The sequence below is a fragment of the Amphibalanus amphitrite genome, unplaced genomic scaffold, assembly GCF_019059575.1.
Source record: "Amphibalanus amphitrite isolate SeventyFive unplaced genomic scaffold, NRLGWU_Aamphi_draft 000305F_arrow, whole genome shotgun sequence".
Classification (NCBI taxonomy): domain Eukaryota; kingdom Metazoa; phylum Arthropoda; class Thecostraca; order Balanomorpha; family Balanidae; genus Amphibalanus; species Amphibalanus amphitrite.
This window is the reverse complement of record NW_024881800.1, coordinates 225491-242831: the sequence shown is the minus strand read 5'-3', so window position 1 is coordinate 242831 and position 17341 is coordinate 225491. Positions and strand designations below refer to the sequence as shown.

Below are 17341 nucleotides of genomic sequence, written 5' to 3'. Positions count from 1 at the left end.
ACCAGCGCGGCGCCGAGCGGCTCCAGAGCGTGAGCTCAGGTCAGCTATGGCTGAGGGATTTGGGGAATGCAGCCAACTTAGATTCGATGTGTCGCGGATATCTAGAATCTCAATTTACCTTTTTTTGGAAAATAAAAAAGAAAAATGCTAGATTTAGGAGTCAGCAACTGAACGGGATCGCTCATCTACCAGATTGTTCTAGTCCTTCAGTATTTATTCACGGCGATGAAAATGGAAAATAGTGTTGCCGGTATACCGTATTTGCTGCGCAGAATGGTGTTGCATGTATGTAGCGTACTGCGTGACTGAATATTCAATATTGTTTACGGATCGGTACATGTCATATTGCTGATTGGATTGGTGGAAAGGTCAGCCACTGTAATGACTACTAACAACATTGCCAAGTGTCATTTGATATGTGTACCAAGCGTACCAAAAAGTACAAACTGCTCTCAGGGAAATATAACAGAGCCAATGTGTTTGTGTTTCCTATCCAGATGCGATGTTTTGATGGGAGTACATAAGGGGCGTTTAGCCTTTGGAAAACATTCCTGCTCACGTCCTACAGTTCTCCCTGACCTGTCTGGCTCTCACTCTACCCAGACTAGACTTCAACGCACGTCACCTGATACAACTGAAGGATGATACGAGCATCCCGTATTCCTACGACCTTGATATGATGCAGGAATCGGAATACCATTGGATACTTGATCTGAGGTACTTCACGCGAAAAACGCGGAAGCTGATAACGTCAGATAAATGTTTGTGGGTATTTCATTATTACTTATCTCACTGTGCGGGCAGATATTTCATTACCGAAAATATGCCTAGTTTTCGTAATTCCAGTGGGAGCTCGGTCTAAGTTTCATCAACAACATGCCATAGAACAGTGCAATATGATTATCTGCATCAGACACACAACAGAACAGACGACCTCAATAACATTGTAATGCCTTTCACAGAAAGACGAGCGAAACGCTCGTTTAGCCAACGCCCACTTTTCAATAAAACAAACCACACCCCATCCCAACACTTTCGCAGACGGCACTGCTACCTCCCCTATGACTCCCGTCTGTTTGGCTCACCTGTTTGTGGTTATACTCTGTTGGAAACTGCATACAATCGCTGTAGCATCCCGTCTCCGTCTTGATCGGTCCCGGCGGCATGCCAGACGAAAACTGCTGTACACTCTCCCGGTACCACGGGTACATGGTGACGGTACAGGCGGGTGTACTGGTACAAGGCGAGAGATCGGACGCAGTCCAGTGGCCAACGTGGAGCCGGCTTGATAGTCTGATGCGCGGAGATTTGGTCTGATGCTTGCGGTCGATGAAGTGATGTGTAGGATTCTAGTTTTTCTTCGGTTTCTCCCGAATGCTAATTTTCCTAGTTGATCTGGTTTTAGACGAAGTCGTTTCGGTTTCGACAATCGCCTTTACTGTGTTCTGTTTTCAGGAAAGCTTGGCACTTGACACTTCGAGGTCTTCAAATATCCTTCAGAAACATAAAAAGCAATATGCAAAAGAAAATACGGCTTAGTGTGAAAGTCCTACATACACTAAATTAACAAAACTTTAATTTTTCACCGTAACCAACTTCAGCCGTCGATCACAGTTCCCACTTAGAGTTGTCCTCAGCGGCACGACGCATGTCCAACTTTCACAAACGATAAAACCCACGACCGATCGGTCATCCGAGCTGTCTGGTCCACAGTCTCCCGTGACACGGTGTCCTGGCACTATCAGATGAGGCAATCTTGCCGCTCGTCCGGGAAGGTTTGTTGCCGGGGCGAGCCTTCCAGAGGCACCCGTAGATGCCGGTCAGGGCTCGATGGCTCGTCTGAAGACGTCCGTTTGATGAGACGCGACGGACTTGCAAGAGATCCTTTCCAGGAAGCTGCAAGAGATGGTTATGTAATAAAATTGTACGAGTCTTGAGACGGAAACATTAAAAATGTAATAAAACTCTAGCTCATTTAGGAACGTCAACGTCCAAGCGACTACACAGTAAACTGCATCAGGGATAGGTAATTATTGAGTGAAAAACGGAGTTACTGAGACTGAATAACAAACCAAGCACCTACGTGTAACCTAACTATCAGCTGAGAGTCATTGGATTGGATAGCTTTTCAATTAAAAAAAAATCAGAGGGATAGGTATACTTTATTAATTCGGAACTAAGGAACATTGGCAAATCCGATGTAAAGCCATAAAACATAGTATTCTTATCAGCACTCGAATACCTACATATTCCTACAGTCGATAATAGATGAAAAGTATTAGATGAAGTCCAAAGACCAAAATGAGACAAGAGTTTAATTTTACAAAAAGAAATGCATCCTCTAATTGCGAATAGTTCTGTTATTTCCTTTTACGGTACAAAACAATGAAACTCATGCTTAGATATTACTAACAGCGGCAACAGACACCAAAGGACCGAGCCTCATCAATATAGAGCACAGACACAATCGTACAGCCGACATCACCGTGCCACCTAATCTGCATATCTGCCCAGCACACCTCAGTCGCGCTGGTGTTACCCACCCACCCAGCACCGCAGTCTCCCTGACTACCCATGGCACAGCCGTCCGGCGTCCACCCCAGTTCTCACACCCGCACCCCGTTCCCACCCCTCCCCTCCCCCTTCCTATCGCGGCCGCGACTCGTCCCGCGCAAAAAGACCCGCCAAAAACCCACCTCGCTTCCTCGTAGACCGCCTCTCGCGGGCGCGGCCGCCTCTCCTTTGAAATCGTCGCCGATTTCAGAGAACCGGCCAGCGCTCGACGCAGCCGCCGCGTCGTCCACGACGCAGCCGCTCCGACGGCCGAAGGGAGGGGACGGAAGGGGCGAGACGGGGACGGAGGGCCGCGGGGCGGCACAGTGGGTCACTGTTCTATTGGCTCTGTTGAAGAATGTGAGCTAAGCAATAAGCATAGGTCGGATAAAATGGAGATGATCAATTTGCGGCATACAAATTGGTCGGGAATGGAGCACCAGCTTCCAGGCTTCTATAGAAAAGGGATAGTCGATACAAAAAAGTGGCAACGGCAGGTTTTCCCTAGCTTATCTGACAAGGTCAACCATCTGGCCGTGGCGGGACGGAAGACTGGCTGTGCGGGCCGCTAGTCGACCTGAGTGACCTTGGTCCGCTGCCCGAGGGCATTATCGACCGCCGACCCACTCAAACCCTGTCTAGCTGGCTCAAAGTAGCTGGGTAACTCAAAATCTGTCAGGTCAAACAAGCCTGCTCGAGTTCCTGGATGGGAACCTAGCTGGCTTTATTAACCTAGAGAAGTGGATGTTTTACCTGGAGGGCCCTCGCATTTGACACCAGTCGAGTCGACCTAACGCACCTGAGCTTAGTCTGCCTGCGTGCCCTCTGGCCGGCTGGCGGGTCGGCAAGCTGGCAGATTTCAGGTCCTAAACTGAGAATCGCTGGATACAAATCAAGCCTGGCAGGATTCCCTCCCACAGAGAGAAGCATATAAATGAGCCTCATTGCATCGGAACCCAGTAGCACAGCCAGGCACTCTCCTGCGTGACACCGGCGAGGCCATCATTGTCGGGCGACCAGCCAGTAGAAGATATTTACGTACTGAAGTGCCGCTACCTCGGGATTCGGGAGTTAACAACTTCCGACGAATACGATAATTGGGAGGGAAATGACAAATGTTGCGCATTGAACGCTTGTTACCCGGTGACAGCACTGCGTTGAGGGCAGAACTTGTTATGCATCTGAGCTTAACCATCACTTGGGGAATATTCGGACAAGCCGCATAACTGAAAGTCAAGCATCGAGTGTGCAAACCGAACATCCCACCCAGAGTAATCAACCGCGCAATATCCTTCCTTCCTTCCTCCTTTTTAGTCACTGCCAGCGTAGGCCGGGTCTCGTGGGAATCGGCTCCTCTCCACCAGGAAGCTCCGGATGGTTCCGATCTCCTAACTTTCGTTCTCACCTCCCTTCATTCTATCAAGCTCTCATTTTCTCACACTCGTCTTTATCGCTACGGCTGCTTCCAAAACACGCTTCAATTGCAGCCGAGCCCGTGCCATAAACCGCTCAGCAAAAACCCTACAATCCACGTCTCAGCACCAGTTTATTACACACCAGTCGGCGGACACAGCTCACAATATACAGCGCCGCGGCCTCAATCCAACGCGATCAACAAAACCAACACGGTATGGCCCCGCTGTGGACACTGTCAGCGGCCGTACCGAGTACAGAGTACCGCAGGCAGCGGTACACAGTACCAAGGGTACGCAGTACAATGGTACACAGTACACTAGTACTCAGACACAGAGTCTGGTACGACCACTCGCGTGGCGGTCTTACCTACCCCGGCTGAGCAGCGCACACACACATACAAGCAGAAATACAGCCCACCGCGGCCCGGCACTTCGGTAGAGAGATCGTCACATGCGGCCTTTGGCGACTGTCCTCCACAAGTACAGCACATTTTACAGTGTTCGCGTCTCTCTTGTCACGCTACAGTAGCGTCCGTCCAGATTTGTCGCTCACACAAAACTCCAGTCATCATCACAGGTAGGTTTTGTAAGCATGAGTCTCCTGTTGCGAAAATCACCATCAGACAGGGAAGGCAGTCGACTGTCATGCCTCCGTGTTGAGTGACGAGCATTGTGACGGACGAATATCATGGTGGACGAAGTCGGACGAGCAGAGTCGAGTGAATATCCGAACTGCTTTGGCTTGGTCTAGGCATGACCCGATACTAGACGTCTTCGGGAAACATCGATGTCTCTTCATGTCACGAGCTCACGAGGCCAGTTCCTGCGGCACACGGGTTATCATCGTGAACAACTTACTCTTGTCACCCTAAGAAAAGCGATATGACTAAAGAAACATAAAATAAGAACGCTGTAATAAACAACCTGCAGCCCCCCTACACACAACTTGGCAAATACAAAGTGCACAAAAGCGCGTGACATCACAAGCGAAACGTCACCACATCCCAGCTTTTATCAAAAACAAAGGCGGCGATAATTTCGCCGTCTAAGTGTGGCGATTCCGTATCAATTCTTCCCCACTTTTACTCGGGTGAATACCGTTCGTTTCTGGTCGGCCTCTCTGCCGTCTGGTCAGCCACCGACCCCGGACGCAGGCTCCTCGGCAGCCGGCAGGCCACTCAACCTGTCTCTAAAACCGGACCACTCAACGGAAGACTTTTTGCCCGAGATAAATGTCAAGAGTCGTTTAAAGACGGGACAGAAGCCGCCCAAGTGGCCAGTGGTGCATGATTTCATCTTACCACTTAGAGAAATAAGTATACATTGTTATAAAGTGTTGCGGAGAAGGCCTCGCATTTTCCCAAGGTGAGCTGGTTGCAATTTTGCGATTAGCAATCTGATGACGAGGGTTGAGGCTTACGTTCTAACTGACCTTTAAAGCCCATCTCGGGGTTCGCGGCGGCCGTGAGGTCCTCTGAAGAGGTAAGGTCGACAGACTCAGACGCCTCGTCCACCTGAGAACACAGGTCAGGTCAGGTCAGCGCAGGTCAGGTCAGGTCAGGTCAGGTCAGCCAGATCAGATCAGGTCGGGTCGACTGATTCGGACGCCTCGGTCACCTGCGAGCCTGGGTTAATTCGGGTCATGTTCGATGAAGTCGGGTCTGTTGTCGCCAGAACTTGGCTTGCCGGCAGCCAGCATGGCTTTAGGTCACATGGGAGGGCTTCGTGAGCAAAAACGCCGGTCCTCTTTTACCCACAAAGTAATCAAGACACGTGTTTCGAAGCACAAAAACAGGTCCAGTTGACTGGCACAACTAAACTCTCCGGACCACAACACCACAACCCCTTCAATAATACCGCCCTCTCTTGATCAGTACCGACAGAAGACACTGTCCTCCCCCTCCCTTCTCAACTCCCACCCGTGGCCGCACCTCACCCCTGCCGAACAGAGCTCAGGGTTCACACACAGGGCCCACCGCCGCTATCTGCCGGCCACGGTCCATTACATAAACACATCAGTCGGTCCGGGCCGCGCCCGTGGCCGACAAAATGCGCCGTCACCGCGCCGACCTATTTGCAAGAAAAATGAGACGATCAGGGTTTATGTGGAATGGAATCACGTAACTGGTGGATGTTTGAACAAAAGAGATAGTCAGACAACGTTAAAAAGATCGGGATAAGCGATAGTTGATAAACAACGAGTCGAAGACAATTGGTGCATGAAAGGGTTTGACCGAATAATATCACCAATTTGAAGAACAGTCTCGGCTTCAGCTTTGAAGATATCGGGTCAGGCAGAAAATGATGACCTAACAATGTCAATACTACGGAGGGTCGATAGTCTTAATCCCGACCACCAACAAGACAAAACAAGACAGATTTAAAGCGGGATAGATAACAGGTTTTTACCGTGCCCTTCACATAATTAGGCCTAATTCGGCGAACTGCTCACAACGTAACCTCATTTGTCCGCAGTATCTCGACTACTATCAATCAATACACATTAGGTACTATCTGTCGTTCCCATTTTCAGGCAAAGAACTACACTAAAACAAAAAAATATTTGTAATTTAACATTCTAAAACTTAAACCCACTGACCTAACGAGCATAAACGTCACCTTGAGAGCCCTCCCAAACCAGTAGAAGGGGACACAGCGTGCGGAGACGCCACCCGGCGAGGACACAGCGCCACCGATCGCAACATTTATCACCGGCGCTGCCTGAATGAAATTCGCGTTGACAAGCCGCTTTATTGATTGTACCGCTTCTGTGGGCCTGTGAGCCGACCCAGCCCGGCCCGGGGAGGGGTGTCTGTCTGAAGCGCGACGCCACCGTATAAGAGGGGGCGGTTCGCCTCGTCTTCGCCAGTTGCCGGCTGATGGATCACCAGAGGATGAGCCCCCCCCCCCCCCTCCCGGCGGTGGAGGGGGAGGTGAATCATATCAACGACATCGACCACGGCCGCGGCCGGACGAACGAACCGGGGGAGATTTCAACAGGGAGAGGATGGTGTGGGAAAGGAAAAAAGGAAATATGGACAATATCGCAGCTTATGACAGCTGCTAGGTGTCGATGATTGCAGTTTGATTAGCGTATCGCTCTTATTATTCGTAGTTCATAACACCGCTTTAATTAGCTGAAAAATATAGCAACAACACGTAGACAATACTTTGACATTCACTTCATCACGACTTCACTAAATCAAAGTTATCATTCTGTGCCGTCATTGTCCCCACCTTGAGCAGCAGCGTGGATCCCGGAACGATGCCGAGGTGCCCCAGCGTCGACAGGCCGTCCAGAAGGGGTACGCCGTTAAACATCAGGTGCTGGTCATACGGGGCCACCTTGAACGCCTTCATTATCTGCCAATAGCAACACCGGCCATTAGACGACGCAACATTACATTACATTGTACGGCCATTGCATTATACGACCTCGACGATGAGCTAAAAATGATGCCACAGTACCTGGTAGCAGGCATTCAGGAAATGACCACAATTAATGTAATCAATGTCGCTAAGCATCATCGAACAGTAAAATAACAATGTAATAATGGCCAGTCTAGCTTCGAGAATCCCCCCTAAAAACCTGTCTGCCCGATGACGATAATACCCACAGAAATACCATTTCGTGTAACGCTAAAGACGTCCAGCCTCCAGCACTGACAGAACCGAGTAACAGCTGAGCTCACCAGTAAAACCAATCCCCGATCGTCCCGGCTCGCTCGCCCACTCACTTGTACTTTGAGGTCCCGCAGGGTATCTGTCGAGGCGACACTGAGCGGTTTGGAGCCGGGTGCCCGCCGGGGTCGGCTGCTGCGACGGACCGGCTCGGGCGCGCCCTCCAGACGGGGACGCTTCGACGCCTGCAGGAACAGCGAGGGTAGGGTTAGGAGAGGTGTAGGGGATGATGCATGACTATGCTAGAATAACAACTGATGGCAAATACAACTGAAACGGTCTCCAAATTTTGATAATGAACGAGCAAGCGCAAAGAGTGGCTCGATACAATGAGCATGCCAAAAGTGGGGTTCCACTGTTCACAACGTTTTGATTAGGGCCTTGTAAGGGGCCATTATAAAATACAGTCTTCAAATGGCCATAATCAAGCGTCGTGGACCGATGTAACTAGTGAGTGGGACGGATAAATACACTTCATTCTTGTCATCCCAAGAATTTTGATGCAGCGGACTCAACTCACCAGTTCCTCCATCTCGTCCTCGAGGCTGTCCACCTTCCTGATGAAGATCTTGGTGGAGGCGTACTGAAGCTGCCGCTGCTGCTCCTCCGTCCGCCGGCTCTGGATACACTCCTCGCAGGGGGCTGGGGAAAAGACGAGAAGGAACGGTCACCTCACACGGTACCTCATACACCTCATACACTCCTCACAGGGGGCTGAGGGAAGAGAAGGAGGCAGCTGAGTTTTAGCTGAGTGTAAACTGTACATTACGAATAGTACTCTCATTACAGGGGAACACTGATGCACTCAGTTCGGGATGGTTTGGGAGAAAAAGGATAGGCAATAGGCATACAGGCGTTTTAAAGTGTCCACCGTCACCGATGTTCGATACTTTCCTGCGATCGACTTAGCCAATAAGCGAGCCTATCCCCTGATATCTCTCGAGGTGTTCCAACCATTCCATCAGCAACTTTCAACTGCAGCAACCACACCAAATATTCATCTTCATACCGGTACCCAACTCAGACGCTTTTCCTTAGGAATATCGCACACAGCCCTGACCTCAGCATCACAACAAACACTGCCACACTGGCCCAGTCCCGTCAGCGCGTCCTGCCGGCCCGGTGATCCGCGAAACCACGCACGACGGCACTTTTATGTACCTGTCAGACGGTCGGCGCATACCGGCGCTCCGCAAACGTCGACAACGACGAGCGTCGACAGACGGGACGACAAACGACGCGGCCCGAGCGGTGGGGTGGGAGGGAGGAGGAGCGGCAGAATGCACAACACTGGTGGGACAGAGCAGGGCAGAGGATTTACGAGGATTATGAATGGTACCCCCATAACAAAGTTGGTATGTGATTTCAGGGAATCTCGATACAGGACCATGATGCACCACGCACGGAATCACGATTATTTATTAATGCATCGTATATTCCTCCATGCAGTATTTCAGCATCAACGTGGCTTCAACATGGGACTTCCGCCATTGGCGGTCCGAGGCACAAATGAACCAGACAGTGACGCAACTACCCAGTAAAGAAGCTCCGTATGATCCCGATACACGACAGGAGACGGACACACCAAGCCTCTGGAATGTCCAGCCAGCCCCTGGAATGCACCGTCCGGCGTCTCTCCTGGCGCCATTGAGCTGTCAGCCGCCCGCATTCAGCCGACGTGCAAGGGGCGCCGCCTTCCTCATAAGAAGCGTCCGAAGAGGCGGGCAGCGGTGTGCCTCAAAGGTGGGAAAAGCTCGCCGGCTTCTGGCGCAGGGGTTCCCGGGAAAAACGCTGGAGAGACCGGGCTCCGGAATGCCGGCGGATTAGCTACCAACAAAGGTGGACAAGAGGCAAAAGCTGCTCGTGCAATTACATATGATTCACTTTTGACCGACATCGTTGGCATAAAATCTCAGACGCAATCAAGGGTGAGCAAGAAAAAAAAACTTCAAATGGATGCCTAGCACCTAATCAATAATGAAAGTTTTTGCTGTTCTAAAGCACAACTTAAACCCCTTTAATAACGTACCAGACACATCTCGAATGCCCGAAGAAATGTTAATAAATCGTGTATCTGACAGCGCCCAAACGCTGCTAAAACCATGAACCACAAAACCGTTCCACAAACTCAGTTTTTCTCCCCGCTATCACGACATGGGGTGCCCGGGGCACTCCGTTTACAAAGGGGCGGTACGGCACGCGCGTCGGAGGCGCGTGCCTCAGGTAAAAACCGGGACGGCCCGGGCGGCGGGACGTTTTTCGGGGGCGGCACCGGGGTGCTACCTGACGAGGGGCCGACGCCGAGTGGGGCGCTAACCGCCGGCCGCGCACCGCTAATGAGATACCCGTAAAAAGGAGCAGATGAAGTCATCGGACGGCGGTGCAGGCGAGGACGGATGGCCGTCACGTCCGAGGGTGGTGGCGGACGCGGCCGGAGCTGCGGGAGAGCTAATGTCCGAGAAACGTGCGGAGAGAACGCAGACAGGCACACGGCTACAGCTTCATCAAGCACAATCGGTAACTAAACGAGGTCGAGGCGCACGAGACATCTGTAACGAAACAAACAAACCTCTGACACCCATACCTAATCCCCACAAATACCAAAACCGCTCCACCCAAACCCTCACCACCGGCACCAATCTCCTCCAGCCTCATCAGTAAAACCTCTCTCCACCTGCGGCCCCAGGGGAGTGCACCGCGCGCGGGCGGGGCGGGGGCGGCCTCTCGCCAAAGTCGTGCCGAGGAGGCCCGGTTCGTGACCCCGATCCTGCCCCTGTGACGTCGCGAAAGCTCAGCAGCGGAGCGGGGACAGTCACCGTGACGACGGCGAGTCTCGGCGGGACGACGTCCGGTCGGCAGGACGGGTTTTTGTGCCGGCGAGGAGCGGGCCGCCGCCGCGGTCGGTGGTGATCCGCTCTGACAGCGGTCTGACGGCGGACCGTGCGCCGTCAGACGCGGTGAGACTGCAGAGACAGGTCAGACTGCAGAGACAGGTCAGACTGCAGACAGGTCAGACTACCGACGGCGGGCCGCGCACCGTCAGACTGCAGAGGAGGGAGGGACGGGTCAGACTACCGGCGCAGGAGGTCACATTGCCAACACAGGACGGATGACAGACAACCAGCACATGACAAAGCCGAACTCCCGAGCACAAGAGCTTCGATTCCGGCTCAACTTGCGACCCACCCAGGTTCCAAGGAGCGCATACCAAGTTCAGATCCATCGTGGTTGAACTTTTATTCCCGAATTAAGACTTTGAGCATGAAACACTTGCAAGAAGCCTCAAGCACCTTGGCAGGCGCTCCGATCCCAGGCTCCCAAAAATCCATTCGGAAGATGAGCATCACCGTCAAAATAGTCACGTTCGGCGCTTCAGCAAATCATCGTACGTCGTGAACGCCCTCAAAGCGCATCAGCAACGGAAGGTTCATCATTACTCATCATAACCCACTACAAGTCATCAAAATAAAGGGGCACGATCTCCTGTCTTGAAAATCCGCAGGCACATTTATCGATTTAAGCAAACCACGCAAACAATAAGACCCAAATCACATACCACTCTTGACCCCAACTGGCAGCGATATCCCTGTCGTTGCAGCGCCGGACGCGCATTCCGCCTTTTTGCAATCGGCAACAGTGACACAGTCATGACTGATCGCTTCTTTGTCGCCATCGGTTCTCTTGTAAAAACGACGAGCACCCGGACACGGTGAGCTGCCGGCCGATGGAACGGTAGGTCAGACTACGGGGGATGTGTGGCAACTCGTAACACACGGCATGACAGTGCCGACTGGATCATTGTGTGGGCGAGCGTTTGTGCCGACAACCCACGGGATCAGTAAGCTCAGACAACGGGCTCAGACAGTCTAGAGAACAGCTGAGACGTATGGCAAAAAGGTCGCCAGGCTGGAGAAATTCCGGATAATCCCTAGTCCAAAAATGCCTATATGACATTGGGACTTGAGAAACCTGGTAAAAGCAGAGATGTATGCTGCTTGGTGACCGGAACAATCCAAGATTTCTCAGAGCACAGGTCTGTACCAGTTGTACGGACACCTACATTATACGTCCCATCATATTCGTTCATGAAGCAGAGCAGGTAACATCTCAAGTCTACCTATTGCCTATCCCATCCTCACTAGGTGAAAAGCAAACACCCAGCTACCTCTGACCAGAGCCGCGGTCACTGCCATGTCGGACGTTCGACGACCGTTGACGGGCGGCGTTGACGGGCCGTCAGTCCGTAACCACCGCCTGTCATACCCTGGAAGTGCACCTCCAATAAGGGCACGTGACGAAACACGGCTTCTAATAACCAACAGCACGCCATGGCGGCCGAAACGCAGCGAAAAACACGAGATAGGCATCTCGGGGAGTGGCCCGGTAGATGGGCTTGGCTCGTGTGCTTTCGCCAGAAGTCTCTCGCTGCATTTAGCTAACAGACTTTTGGTTTATCACTCACTAGTCACTTCAAAGTAAACCCGTACGAGCAAGAGGTTATTGACGACCAGGATGATGCCTACGAATTGGTGTGTAAAATTCATGAATGGAAAGATGGATGGAATCATAATTCCAATGCTCTCAAAGAACAAGTAATCCCCTATCGTTTTCCTTCAAGCACAGTAAATCACTTTAGTGGGTGATTGGGTGTATCACCTGACGGGCACGTACCAAAACCCGACCTCAGTCATACAGGGTGTCCCAGAATTACCCGGACATTGTTAATTAGCGTATAAAATAAGGCAAACATGATTGCGCTTTTTTCTATTTATTGTCCTATATAGTCAACTAGGGTGGCTGTGAAGTAGCACATGCAATAGATGCGCTTGTTACAAGATCAGCCGACAATGATTGAAAATGCCAGCCATTGCTGGTCTCAGTTGTTTTACGGCTCTCCCGAAACTGGGTGAAGGCCTGTTTTCTTTGACCTGTTGCCGGAGGATAATACGATCATATAAGATAAACTTAACATCAAAGTGTTCCCAGGTCATAAGGCATTATCCCCCAAAACAAAAATTGCTGCCTACACCACTTTTGCCGCGTTTTTACATCTGAAGTGGAGAAGCTCCATGTCTGAACATGGCAGGACCTTTGGCTTCCAACAGATTTGGTTTCCAAAACAAACCCTTTCATGGCCATTTGGCTTACGGCATCCAGTTTTTTTACTGGTAGAATATTACCGCAGTAGTACTCTGTGCTAACGGTTGTCTTTGGGCCATCATATCAAGCCCAATGAGTGCACGGTGGCTCAAAATGTCTCACAATTTGATTTTCGACGGGTGCCTGGCCGTCTCTGCTGTTGGGGCGTTGTAGCCATCTGACGTTCACACACGCCTTTTTCGGGCGGTTCAAATGACAGAATACCTTCGTTAGACCACAAAGTGTGCTTCAATTTAATTTTTTGTTGTATAAATTATATTTTTGGGATGCATTGTAGTGATTTTCGCTGCTTTTCCCGTAGCTTTCGCATATTTTTCAGGCGAGGGACCCCAAATTCCAAAATTTTGCGAAGATAGTGGTGGAAAGTAGACTGATGTTCTTTAGATAATCCTGATCTATCGTTTAGCTAGTTTTTAGCTAGATCAGTGACGTTTGTTGTCCATGACAAGCAACCACCCGTTTGACAACTGGTGCATGGCCCTTTTGGCCGAGCCCAAGCTTGTCAATCAGGTTTATCTCTTGCTCTCTCTGGCTTCGTTAGCTGATATAATTGCGCTTTGCTCAATCCTAACTGCTTGCAGATGAGCTGCTGAAGCTCTCTAGCAAAAACCATGCCGAAAGTCCGTTTACAAAGTTGAAAACGGGAGTTGATTCACCATGGTTGCCTATTAGTGGCTTAAGCTGAAAACGGAAAAGTACTACTCTTACTTGACTCTGGATAATATTTGACTCGAGTCGTTACCGGTCACCAAAAGCACACAGTCCTCAAGCTCGATAGCTAAGGGATATCTTATAAAAGTATGATGCTTGTATATCATTAGAATCGAGCGCAATCGTACTTTTAGCCAGAAAATAAATGTCCGGGTAATTCTGGGACACCCTGTAGTTTAGAGCACCGACGGTGGCAGACTATCTCACTTTTTACCTCCACAGGTCAATACACGCACCCCGGGCGATAGGCCGTGCGTGGATACCGCCATTTATCAGCGAAATGACGGAACTGTCGGTCTCGTATGTCAAACGGAGCGTCCCGCCCTGTGCTGTTCACAGGAACCTAACACGGGAGGGCACAGGTGTGAGATGGTCACGTGAAGAGGGGGTGAACAGTGAGCTCGATACTGGGGATTACACTCATACACGCAACATAGCCAGGCTTACACCGTATAAATGGTGTAATGGGTTTACGCAAGGCAGCAGATGTGATACATTGGATGTGATCAGTGAAAGCCGAAAGGTTCACTTAAGATCATATATTTTTTATTTAACATGTAAACAACGACAGAGCTAATCAGGAATTACAGCAGCAAACAATTGGGTTCACGGGCCTCGAGCCAGTCCCAGCATCTTATTTAGATCCATAATATACGAATCAGGGGTTGGCAAGCACGACCTCTAACTCTCGAGCTGAGCTTGAAGCCGTTAACCCGCACTCCTTTCTCTAAAACGATGGACATCGGCCGCTCTCAAAGCCCGGAATCCCCGACCCCAGGGCTGAAAATCCTCTCTCCCCGGGTAAACCCCCACCGTCCCCAGTCCCGGAAGCGGCGCCGACTCGCCTCCGGCGGCCGACTGCTCGGTTCGTGTGCCGTTTCTTTCAATTCGGGGTAATTTTTCTCGGCGGCCGAGCAGTGCCGCATCCATCACCGAGATCGTTAGGTTTTTGTCGAATGTCCTGCGCCGCCGGCCCTAATGCATTTTCAATGATGGTTTTTGCCGGCGGTAAATGATTCGGAGGCATGTCGAGCTTAGATTGGTGTCGGCCGGCCACTGGACGGTGGAGCGGCGGACTCGGAGGGGACAGGAGAGGGACAGGAGAGGGAGAGCGGAGGGACAGGAGAGGGACAGGAGTGCAGGGTAGTGACACACCGGCGGCGCCAGAACTGACGTACGGGAACAGTCGAGAGGTGAGGTTGACTAGTGATGTCAATTACAGAAAATCGGAATACCGATACCAAACCAAATACCAACCAAAACCGTGGGAAAATACCGAAACCGAATCAACTTTGAAAGATGAGGGAAATACCAACTTTTTACCAATTTCTTAGCCTCTTATACATTAGAAAGGGTTCATAATACCAACAAAATACCAAACACATTAGGATTGAAATACCAAATACCAAGTTGGTATCGGTTTGGTATCGGTATACCAAAAAGTTGGTATCCGATTGACATCTCTAAGGTTGACAGCCCGAGCGGCAGGGTGAGACCGGAGAGGCAGACGCAACCACTGAGCCTTCTCAACGTCCATAAATAATAGTGCTTCGTAAAAAATGACTACTCAGGGTTAGCGGAATGTCTACCGAAACACAACTATATGTATGCAAAATAAAACGATATCGAGGTTTCATTTTAGCGAATGATGACGAGATCATGATTTATTATCAGTCATGAGACCTGGAAAGCAAGCGTCATCGCAATAATCCAAAATCCAGCCTAAAACCAGCCCCATGTCCCCTGACACCACATCTCTCTCGCCTCCTGCCCTCCCTGGCGACTGAAGGGCGCCGACCTGGCCTGGAGACGGTGCCGGTGCCAGGCGGCCCGGGGCGTGTGCAAAAACCGGCCCGGGCCGACCGAGGGCTCCCACGCGCCTCCCACACCCCGCGTCAGAAACGGCACCGCCGCGCGGACCAGACCTGACCTCAGCAGCGACCCGTGACCGGCCCATGACCCATGACCCATGACTCATGACGCCTGATTCAGGTGTCCGACCTGACAGGGAGGTGAGCTTTGTGTCATCGCCTGGGGTGCCAATAATCGCCATAAGAGGGTGCAAATGAACGCGCAAAACAACTCAAATCGACTGAAAATTACCCAAATGGGCGAAAACGGGTGAGATTACCGCAGCAAAGGGCCTTTTTGTACGGAGGTATACGAGAGAATAGCGGAATAGCAACAGTAGGAGCAGAGCGCAGAAGGATACCTACATAATAAGTGGGCGTAGTAACATGATACAACGTCGAACGAACGGTACAACAGCGTCCGACGACCTTGATAGCGAAGGCATACGTCACCACTAATTCACGAGGCGTTCGTCTCGAAGTCCGCCGGCCCGCAAAAAGCCGATCGATCGAGACATCGGTCAATGCTGCCGCCCGAGCACGCTTCAAAAGACGATCGGACGCCCTGGCGACCAAAGAACCACGCCTCGTCTTTGGCTTTCTCAGGCCAACAGAAGCTCCAAATGACCAGTCGGGAGTACAATTAATAGCACTAACGAACTCCGCTCCCCAGAGAGCCAGAATACAGCCTCTGAGGGGACGCGAGACTCTCCATTTATTAGCACGATAACTTTTTCTCACCGCCACCGGCGGCTCAGTTTTGTCCCTCTCAAAAACATTTACGATCGGCGCAAAGCGCCGACTCGTGTACAACACCGTGTTTACAGAGCGGGCATAGTGGGACAAGATAGCTCAGTAGCCCTCGGACACTAGTGAAGTGGTTCGAGGCCGGTTACACTGAGACAGCCGGCCGGCGGGCTCGTCATTTTCACATCAGACGAGGGCGCAAAAGTAGGAGCGCTTACTGTCATCTCCGTCGCCGTCTCCGTCGAAGGTTTATTCCGGTTCGCTCGGCCCCCGGGGAGCCGAGAGGAAGGGAGGAGCGAGGGGAGAGCTCAGCGTGTGACGGCGCTAAGAGGCGGAACGGGACCAAAGAAGTTTTATGGCCCCCTGAGAGCGCGGTCAACGGTAGGATTTACTGCATGGCAGCGGTGGTATAATGGTGCATGGCTCCTGCACCAATCAATGGATGGAATGTTTACGGGATACAACCGTAGTAAACGCTACTGTTTGATTTCAGATCCACGCGCCATAGAATGCTAATGCGTTGCAGAGCCATGTTTAAGAATGGCTTGAATGATTTGACGGTGGCACGCCCGGGTTTTTGTGGGTTTACTCGCTATTTCACATTAGTTTTACGATGTTAAACAGGAGCCACAAATCGTTAGAGCATTCCACAGGTACCCTAAAGAGAAGATCTCAGCGCACGACCATCACACCTCACCCGTGGACCCAATTAGTTTACACCGACTCCGCTCATGATCTGCTGGGTCGCCAGCGCTCCACAGAAAAAAAATTAATCCGTCTTTAACCATTGAGCTTTTTTTGTGTTGAAAGTCCTCTCCTGTCATCTTCCCACACCCAACCAAACAACGCCACTTCAGGAACGCCTGCTTCTGAAAGTAGGCGGGAGATGCCACATCTCTCCCCTTCTCTTCGCGCCTCGCCCTGCCAAAATCAGTTCCGTTCTAAACCACGAGCGTCGGTGGCTTCCCCATTGTTCCACCACCGAGTCTCGTTTCAATATCAGGCTGGCGTGTGAGACTGAGGACCCCTCTTCTCCAAACCGGCCTGACTCGCTCTCAGGCGCTGTCCATTCGCTCCGAGCGGTCATTCTTCTGTCTGCGCCGGCCGGGACGGTGCCACCTCCGCCGGCTCTCTGATGACGTCCCCGCTCCGATGACGGATCGCCCCGCCGCCGCCGGCTGAAGCGTCATCCATTAGCTGGCGCCCCACGCTGTGAAGCCGCCG

At 51.4% G+C, this 17341-nt stretch overlaps 1 protein-coding gene across 2 annotated transcripts in view; it reads right to left on the bottom strand.

The window, feature by feature from the left end:
• Positions 1 to 4080: 4080 nt before the first annotated feature.
• LOC122387994 (ubiquitin carboxyl-terminal hydrolase 48-like) overlaps positions 4081 to 17341 on the bottom strand; it is a 44335-nt gene continuing 31074 nt past the window's right edge. For both annotated transcript variants that reach the window (XM_043378720.1, XM_043378721.1), the window contains exons 18-22: positions 8170 to 8291; positions 7706 to 7834; positions 7206 to 7331; positions 5401 to 5482; positions 4081 to 4791 (exon numbers count right to left, since the gene is read on the bottom strand). In XM_043378720.1, coding sequence (XP_043234655.1) covers positions 4769 to 4791; positions 5401 to 5482; positions 7206 to 7331; positions 7706 to 7834; positions 8170 to 8291 — 482 coding nt within the window. In that variant the 3' untranslated portion in view covers positions 4081 to 4768. The remainder of the gene's footprint in view (positions 4792 to 5400; positions 5483 to 7205; positions 7332 to 7705; positions 7835 to 8169; positions 8292 to 17341) is intronic.